The sequence below is a fragment of the Ruditapes philippinarum genome, unplaced genomic scaffold (assembly GCF_026571515.1).
Source record: "Ruditapes philippinarum isolate M1 unplaced genomic scaffold, ASM2657151v2 ctg22460_1_1_1_1, whole genome shotgun sequence".
NCBI lineage: Eukaryota > Metazoa > Mollusca > Bivalvia > Venerida > Veneridae > Ruditapes > Ruditapes philippinarum.
In genome coordinates this window covers 1-10,428 of record NW_026865992.1, presented here as the reverse complement: position 1 = coordinate 10,428, position 10,428 = coordinate 1, and the positions used below count along the sequence as shown (strand labels likewise).

At 30.7% G+C, this 10,428-nt stretch overlaps 1 protein-coding gene across 1 annotated transcript; it reads left to right on the top strand.

Annotated features, from left to right (window-relative positions):
- Positions 1-789: 789 nt before the first annotated feature.
- Positions 790-9,594, top strand: LOC132730947 (cAMP-dependent protein kinase catalytic subunit 1; the record flags this gene model as incomplete). Its single annotated transcript, XM_060717030.1, is given in 4 exon segments — positions 790-931; positions 4,739-4,800; positions 6,713-6,841; positions 9,496-9,594. Coding segments are annotated over 4 exon segments (342 nt in total), but the record flags the coding sequence as incomplete, so codon positions are not given.
- Between the last annotated feature and the right edge of the window lie 834 nt (positions 9,595-10,428).

The window sequence follows — 10,428 nt, the reverse complement described above, 5'->3', positions numbered from 1 at the left end:
ATTTGTTTACATGTTCATAACCCCTGCCTTTTATGGAAAGCTGGGTTTTGATGAGTTTTGGGCGCCTTTCCTATGAAAATTAATTGGAAGCATAAGAGTAAAGGCAATTAAACAAAGTATTGTCCACATTTGCCCTAAATTATAATTATTTCAGTGTTTTAAATACTTTTTACTGCTACTTTTATTATAGATTTTTATTTTTGTACTATTTAATATTGTCTGCAAGATGGCCAATCTTCTACCAAACTTGGAGTTATTGTACGTGATATTGAGGTTACAGGTCAGGAACAAATAGCACACATAAACTCCTAGGGTTTTTCCACTTTAATGCTTCAATCATACACAAATAGAAGTATTGGTCGAGCACTGGGCTGGTCGAGCACAGGTACTGTGACTCTAATACTCGTAAGAGGGTGTTGCGGTATAAATAGAGAGATAGTCTAGAGAGGCCTACATAATATAATTATGAAGAAAAAAAACGTATTTTAACGTCTATAATTATGATACATTACCTCTGACGTTGAAATATGTTGTTTTTTTTTCAAAACGGCTTATATTAAGTTTGTTTATATACTGCAGTATATATACAGAGAAATATATTACATGTTATCTTCATCTCTGATATACTGTACACGTGCTGGGATTGACAAATATACATCTTATTTGGATTTTAAAGGCGTTTTGGGCTTCACACCCCAAGTGTCTGTTGGAATATCTACGTTGCAACAGACTTGCTATTATATTCAACTTAACAATTTTCGATATTTTATTATACGGGAGACTATACGCGAAGCTCTCCTTTACTATCAAAATTATAGTTATCTCCCTTGGAAGAGTATTTTACTAAAGGGATCGTCTGCACATGAATAATAGTTTGAAATGGGCAAAAAAGACGAAGAAAGTGAATACGAGAAGAATTTAGATCCATGGTGTAAGTCTAGAAACTGTTACTTCGAAGTAGATCTACCATATTAAACTTGGGAGAAAAACATCCCAGGAAATGAGCTCTAGTCTAGTCAGGCTCGAAAGGGTCACCGATCGGCCATAACAGTTTCTTAGTGATGTCAGTCTACTCATACCTTTATATAATTTTAAAAATGAACATAATTAGAATTAAAATCCAGTTAACACAGTTTAGTAAACTGCATTTCCACCGTTGTTTAACCGTCTAAAAATTGCATATTAAATCTATTTTTAGCAACATGGCTGTCAATAAAATCACCTTTATAACTACACATATTCTTGATCATCCGCAGAGAAAGTAGTCCGCGAGTTAAAGCATAATTTTACAAAAACCAATTCATGATAAATAGAGTTTCAGTTTTATTTCTTGTCATATTTATCAAAATTAACAATTTGAGTTAAGTAAATGTGATTTCAGTGTTAAAACACGGTAAAATACGTGAACATAAATTATTACATTGCATGAATACACAATCTTGTCAACCTGTAGTTTGCATAGATTAGTGGTTCAATGGATAACACTCAAAGTTAGACATAGGAAACGGATAATTTAACTATTTTGATCATTGTTATTGCTCATACACCACTAAGAACAGTTTTGGAATTAGAAACAGTTCATAATGGGTAATTCTGCCACAGCCAAAAAGGGTGACCCAGCGGAAAATGGTATGCTTTTGTAGTGTGAAAATTCAGTTGCCTTGGTTTTAGTGCATAGTCTTTTATTACTGAGTCTTACTTTGTTTATTTAATTCATTACTGTATTCTTAAAAATTAAATTTCTTGTTTAGATTCATTATAATCATATGTAAGTAATTTTTGTGAAACTTTTCATCTGGATTAATTAGACAAATTAACTAATTAAATGAGGTGATATTTCCTTTTTCAACATAAAATTTGAGAATATTTATTCATGCATAATCAAATGTGGTGAATATACTGTATACCATTGCATATGTTGATATCTTGAATATATGCTCAAAAACCAATGTTTCTCAAATTATATGAACATTTTTAATTTTGAGCCTTTAGCAGTGTTTAGTTATAATTTATATAAGTTGAGCCTTTAGTAAATTGTAAATTGTATTTTACTTTTTGTAGTACATATTATACTTTTGTAAATTTTGCGAAAACACGCAAACAGTAAGCTGATCTGTGGTAGATGCTGAATTACAGATACCAATTACTTATTCTTTGCACTACTGAATAAAATTACAACTTGTGTCACTGTGTCCACTTTTCAAAGTTTAACATTTTCGGGCTTGTCAAAACCTAATCAGGCTAGTAGATTTTGCAAACCATAAACATTGCGTTTTTGGTGCTAAATTCTCTGACTGCAGCATAGATGTGTTGTCTATGCATACATCATAACATGTATGTCACGGTTTAGAACTGTTCAATATTTAGGAGAGAAGAATAGATGTATAAGATATGTTAGGGAAGTTATATAAAGTGGCCAGATAGTTCAGTCAGTAGAGCTGTGGAGCGGTATAATGAGGGTCCCAGGTTCGAGTCCCTGTCAAGTTGCACATTTTTCTCTCCCTGTGACATTTTGCACCCAATGGGAGATTATGAACGCATGTGGCTCAAGAGTTTAATTCACATTACTCTGTAACCCTGAGATATTTGGAATGAATTTCAATATAGTGGGGCAGTTTGTCATGGTTCAGAACTGTTCACTTTTTAGGGGGAGAGATGTGTAAACTGCAGGATAGCTCGGTCTGTATAGCCTTGGGTCCCTTGATCGAGTCCCAGTCAAGCTGTACATTTTTCTCACCCTAACTGTGACACATAGTTATCAACACATACATAACTTGTTCATACTAAGTATTATAGCACCTCCAAATATTGGTAAAGAGCCAGGGAGAAGGTTGGATCTTTGAACCTTTTATATTCAGAGTCTTGTGTTAGAATCCTGTTGAATAATCACTTCTGTTCTAACATCATTTTCAATAGCTTTATGTTAAAGAAGTTGGGATTGTTACTTTGTTTAGAAAAAAAGGGAGGTTTATACTGCACATAATGATCACAAAACTTCGTGATTATACTGTAGTGGATTCGTTTAGTAGGCATATAGCAAATCCATTGACGTACTAACGGTCCTTGTTCTGACTTCTGTACATCATTCAGAGAATGTCCTGGTTGAAAACCTTTTAAAAAAAAGTAAAAAACAGTAACATAGTGATGGTGTAGACTGTAGAGGGATGTGATGGTGTAGACTGTAGAGAGTCTATTGTTGAGCAGCATCATGTACATTCAATACATACAGTCATACTATAGCCAAACATCATAAATGCCATTATATGGCTAAATGAAATAGTCACATGAAACTTGTAATAAAAGTATTTTTGAACACAAACTTGAAACAGTTTTCTGTTTGAAAATTTTTGTGATGTTATAAATATTATAATAGAGTGACAGTGTTATACATGTGGTGATGTACACTGCATATGACACTTGCAAGCTAGCTGTTGTCAACTGTCTTGCAATTGTGTTGTTTACATGTCATTTATACAAGGTTATGTAGGTGTTTTTGAAAGAATGCATATATAACTTGGATAACATTTGCATTGTGACTTACAAAATTAAATCTTATACAATACATTTATTGGATAAGGAGTATGAAAGTTTCCCTGAAAATTTGCTTTTAATGACATGTGCCAGGTGTGTCATTTGTATAAAAAAATAACTAGGCTATTGTTCTGAGGAGAAAAAAAGTTCTTTATATTGAAACCGTTATATTTTAATTTCTTAACTGCAAGGCAATTCTTTTGGATGCCACGGTCAAGTTGTCCCTTAAAAAAAAGATGTTACTTTCATAAGAAACCTTTATTACATCATAAAAGGCATTTCTTCCAAGTCTTTTAGGTTCAATAAGTTTACCAAAAGAGTCACAGTGTTGCAAATCAGTGTTGGATCAAACTCCAAGTGCTCTAACTGTACAAACTTTAACAAGTATGGCTATGCTTTTTGTCAAATCCTTATGTGGGTGACAGGTAACCATACAAAATAGAGGAATATAAAAACTCAGTTTTAAATTTTATTAATCTCAATACAAACTTAATATGCTTGAACTACATGTATAAAGCAGTCACACAGTTTTTGTTATAATGTTATATTTACTGGTTTCATATTTTGTTTTGTTTCTTCATACAATGTAGGCACGCATTGACAATTTTGGTAAATCAATTATTCATAAGTTGTTTTTTTATGTCTGTTGATTTTGTTACAAAGATAACTTTTATTGTGTACATTTTACAGTATGTAAGGTCACAGGCATGAATATCGGACCTGGGTAGAAAATATGACCACATTGATAAAAAACCTCTGTGTTCATCTTAAATGAGTCCAAAAAAAAGTGAAATTATAATTATGAGCCCCCTTTAAAATGTACTATAACTTACAGTATAGTTTAAAGGGGGCTCATATTTCACTTTTTTTTTTACCCATTTAAGATGAACACAAATTTTTTTATCAATGTGGTCATGTTTTCTACCCAGTTCCGATACTCGTGCCTGTGTGTAAGGTCAGATATTAAGTCATCTGGGTTCAATGTTATAAAGACTTCTTCTGAGGTCTCAAATATTAGATTCTGATTGGTCAGAAACCTGACCACAGAATGTATATTGAACAAAAAAAGACACAAGTTTTGAGACAGAAGTCTGACAGAAAAATGTTTTAGAACTTTGAGGTCAGGACATTTGTATTATATACATGTATATACATTTTAATTTTCAATAAAATGCTAATTATTAAAGATTTTTTTCTCTATTTTCAGTCAAAGAGTTTCTTGCCAAGGCAAAAGAAGAGTTCACACAGAAATGGGATCATCCAGGACAGGTATGTGCATTATATTGCTTTGTTTTGCACTCAGCTGCAATAACTAACATTATTCTTTTATCATACATGGATGCCATAGAAAGTCTGTTTGGAATAGCATCAGATTAGAGTCATATTTATCAGTTTGTATGACATGTTATTTTGCAACTTCTAGGAAACAGTAAAGAGTTTTATTTGTAAAATAATATGAAGATTGATGTTGTCTGCTCACTGCATGTTTGTCACAATCACAAAATCTAGGGTCTGCCATACAAATGATTTGTTTCTTGTCTTCAGAATTTTTTTAAATCAGGAAAAACAATGCACTGTTTATTGTCCATTTGAAAAAAATAACATTGCTCTCCTGCTCCTCTAGAAAATTAACAATTTTACCACTTTATAATGGCTTCTGTTTTAATGGCAAATCTAATAATACATAAACTGTATTTATGTAAAATTTTACGAAGTGTTCTTGATAAATAAAGATGATAGGGTCTCTATGGATGTTCATACTTAAACATGTTTGGTATCTGATAAACAATGTATATAAACTTGACACATATTTATATATATATATGAATCTGTTGAAGTACTTGAGCATATAATACTTAATGAAGATTAACTGTGATGTGAAATCAATGGTATGTGTATTGAAAGATGCAGGATATATCAATATGTTTCAAGTAACCACAGTTACAGAAGCTACAAAAGATAGCTAAGTAGGGAGAGCACTCATATATATTTTTGCCGTTCTATAAAAGTTTAATTTAAACTATCTAGATCTATTCTAGTTGCACTAATGGCACTTGCTAAAACAGTCTTCAACTTGTACTTTATTTCATACCATGAACAGTGTGTGCATAATCCAAAACAAACAATTATTTTTACAATATGCATTTCACTGTGTAAAAAAAGATCTTCAGTTATGAAAATGGAAAAAAGTTGAAAGGGACAAACAGAAAATCTTTCCCTGGTTACTGACTGAGAGTACTTGTTTTTATCATTTTATATGTTAATAGTTTTGCATATTAGAAATAATAATTTAACAAATGGCTTTAAATTTAAAGAGCCTAGTCTACTCTTAAATTACAAATAGTTGCATGTTTCCCAACTTCAACTTGAATGTTATTGTACTCTTTACAATCATATTTTAACCTTGCCAAACAACAATTCGATTTTGAATAGAAGTTTCAGGTTTTTTCAGTAGATAATAATACTTTAAGTAAAATGAAAACATGTTTTTCTTTCATGAATTAGGCCAGTGGTAATGAACTTATGATCAATATCTATTACAAGTCATGTTGAGGCCTCATGTTATGAAGGTTATTTAAAACAGAATACATGTAAACCAAGTAAAAGCCTGAATGTAGCACAATAGTGAAATTACCTGATTTAAAAAGGACATGCAGAAATGTTCTTAATGCAAAGACCTTAATTTTGAAATAAACATTTTCTGATGACAGCCATGGCAGTACCTAAAGTCAATTACAATTTACAAGCCAGCATTTTTTCTCCAGAAAGTCTTTAACGTTTTTTTAACTCGTTCAAACACTAATATTAATCATGTCGTTAAACGCGTTTCAACTTTGATTAGTTAATAATTTTTTCTGGGGTCATTTTTTTTCTTTAAAAAGCGAATTTTTTTCTTTTTTTTTTCAGGTTTTTTTTTTTTTTGTTTTTTTTTATTTTTCTGGGGGTCTTTTGGCTTTTTTTTTCTTTAAACATATTATATGAAACTTGTATATTTTATCCTGTGTCATGAGAAAAGTTGACAGAAAATCAAGTACATGTAAATAAGTTTTCCATGACTTTGTTTCAACTACAAATCAATACATGTACATCTTTTTTCAGTTGTAAATGACTTTGACCACAAAAACTCACCATTGTGTGTTGATTTGTCTTATATCATAAAATGCTCATCTTATTTTTACAGAACACTGCAGGCCTGGATGATTTTGACAGAATAAAGACCCTGGGTACTGGTTCCTTTGGGAGAGTAATGTTGGTGCAACATAAAGCAAATAAAGAATACTATGCTATGAAAATATTAGACAAACAAAAGGTAATTATTTTGTAGGGCAATTAGAAAAAATTTACAACACCTGATTATGCCCAGACTTTTATGTTTTACGTCATGCATAATTACTTAAAATTCCACTTTATTCAAAGTTTTGTTATTTATTTCTGTAATCATTATGAGGAGTTCATGCTAAGGTAAAAAAATAGTACTTAAAATTTCAGATAACTGTATAATAGACAGGTTAACAATTAAAATTTTGACAGGAAAAAAGCACTTAATTGTATTTTCTTGTTTTCCAATATAGAACTTAATTAAACGAGCAAATTGTTTACGAATTTTCGCTTGTAGTCAAAAAAATTAACAGGAAAAATCCATGGACGCCAATTTTTTAAATCTAGCAAAAGAGTTTAAAAATTTAACTCAAAATTATATGTTTTTAAGTATATGTAAAAAAAATTTTAAAAAAAAAAAAGAAATTAAAAGAAAAAAACGCAATGATTAAAATCAGAGTGAGCAAAGGATCATGTTTTCATTTTAAATTCAATAAACAAAAAACTGCCTGAGGTTTCTTTATGCATTGTAAAGTTAAGATTTTCTTTCTAAAATAAACCCTTTGACTACCATGGAGAGATGTGTATCAGTACTTTTTATAGGTCAGCTCAAGATAACACACAAATATGTCACATAGATCTATCAAATGGACAAACAATGATAATGTTGTTTATGAAGCAAATTTAAAACTAAGTGACATTTTGCTATACCTTACCTTGAGTGGTAATGATTACTTAAACTGTCAAACAGTTTAGTAACTGGTGCATTTCTGTGATAAAGTAAAGCATACATAAAAGGTAAAGTCCTTCAGTTTGACTGTAAATCTCACTCTTTATAGTGAAATAATGGCCTGGCCTCATGCTGACATAGTAATTTATCATGCATTTCAATGAAAATAAAATACACATACATTAAAGATATAAATTCATGAAGTTTTATTTTCGATTGTCAATGGTAGAGAACAGGTGATAGTGTATAAACCCACTGCTACATTCTTTGCAGAAACATGACCACAAATGTACCATTTAAAATGCCAATGAAATTTTCCACAGCTTAGTTGCATTTCACTGAAATAATTAAAAAAAAAAAGATTTATGGTTCATAGAAATTCTGGTAAGTTTTTGGGAAAACACCATAGAATGCGTCACAGATGACCTAGAACTAGTTAACATTTTTTTGGGAGAGCATGTCCCCAGATGTGTTACCTCCATAGCCACTGTAACCTATATAAGACCCGCATATTTTTGAAAGGAGTTTTTTGAAAAAAAAATACATTTGACTGTATGACTGATAAACAAACTATAGTTGACCTATTGATGAATGATTTTCTAATAGAAGCTTACATTTATTTTCAAAAGGATCAAAAATATTTTGTTATTTATAGAAGAAAAGAAAAAGAATTTCATGTTCTGAATTCTGATGTAAAACACATAAAATATTTATTTAGAAATAAGATCTGAATTTTAACCTTTGATTTGATACTGAATATCATTTGCTTGTAAAGGTAAATGTTTTTTTTGTCAGCAATATTTACAATGTTAAGTTAATGACTTATTGTGATACCTGTCTTTGTTAAATAAACCTTCAAAGCAATATCAAAAGCTCTCAATTATCAAGATGTATAACTATATAATACACAAACAAATGCATATATCATTTCAAGTGACTTTAATGGACCTATTCAATTTTGAATGCAGGGTCATTAAAACAGCGGCCTGGCATTTGTGCTAGCAGTAGAAGGTCACGATTATCATATATGTTCATTGAACCTATATGAATTTAGACTTTACTAGTGGATGATCGATCAAAATCTCTTAAAATCTTAAAATGGATAAACAATTCAGTGACCCCTGATTCAGATATGTTATTTGCATAATTTCTTATGATAATGACCATCTCTATAAACCTGTTTACTTATTGTCTCTCAATTAATAATTTGACAAGATGTCTTTAAGGTATGTTTTATGACCAATACGGTTGAACTGTATATACTGAAATAATTTCTTTCCAACGGTGTGCAAATAGTGCTAAGGTGTTTTATTACTTTCGCTTATTAAGTCTTGCTGAGTGGTAGATAAAATAATTTACCCAAATATGAGTTGTCAGTCATTGCCCTAATCTTTGCTAATTTGAATGTTTTGTTCAATTCAATAACAATTTTAAATGGTCTTTAAATTTTAGCTAGATGTTTTGAAGATAAGTGGAGTTATCCTTATTCTCAGCATTTATATAACAATTGCTTAAATTTGTTCGTGAAACTTTATATGATTTCTCATTTACTATTGATATTATTCACTTGAAACTCAAGAACATTTCTTTGAGATCATAATTTAGGTCACTGTGAAGACCTGTACTTCTGTCATTGGATTTTGACTTAATTACACTCTGTTTGAACTCAGTTTCAGGGTTCTGCATTCAAAATCTCCTCTTTATACATGTCTTGCTGCTCAGTTACTCTGAAATTGTTATACATTACATTATTCCTCTTAGAAAATTTCTGCATTTTTCAGATTTCAAATACTGAGAATAGTCAAGTGCACATGCATGTCTTGTGCAAGATATATTGTTATACATTTGAAAAGTTACTTGATTTTTGGTTTATGGTTTGTATTACTAATGATATATGATTTTTTGTTTACTTTTAGGTGGTGAAGTTAAAACAAGTAGAACACACTCTGAATGAGAAAAGAATATTGCAGGCCATCACATTTCCATTTCTTGTTAGTTTAGAATATCACTTTAAGGTAAGTTGAATTTCTGAACTTTCTTTTTTTTTCAAAGTAAATTTAATATTAGGGAGATCAGGCTTAAAGCTTGAAGCTGTCTGGCCAAAAGTATTGGTATTGAACTTGGTAAGATTGCACAGGACATGTTGACTGGCCAAGCTCTATAGCCTAAAGTAGTGGGAAAAAGCTGTACCTTTGTTAATTTCACAGAAAGGAAGCATGTGTTTTTTTTGATGGTATAATATATCCTCTTACATTGTTTGGTTGATTAATATCTAGAGATACATTAAATTACATCAATTTTCCTTATGGTAAAAAGGTGACTTGGTTTTATTTTTATCACATTTTTGGTCATACCTCGGCAGTCAATCCATCTTGTAGGCTTTATTTGATAACTATCTGGTAATTATCAAGTTCTCTGCAATTTTGACTAATTTAAATTTACATATTTTTAAATTTGAAGCGAGAGACAAAGACAATAATCATATGTCAAAAATCAATTTCACAGGAAATTTTGCCTTCCAAAAGGGCAAACCAGTTAAACCCCTGGATACTTATCCAAACATGCCTTTAGCGCCAACAGGGAACTAAGGCTGCTGACTTTTATTTAAAACCTCTTTTGGAAATTTTCAATTTAATATAATATGATCCCTTAGTGTAGAATAAAACTTGATGGAAGAAAACCTGGGGATTTGTAAAGGTTTTTAATGCAAAAAAGGAAAGAAAACTTCCCCCCATTTTGTTACTCTTTATAGCTTGTTTTTTTTTTGAAAAGCATTTTAAAAATTTCTGAAAATGAAAAAGATTACAATGTTTTTAAATTATTGTCATGTTTTTATTGTTTTTTTGGTG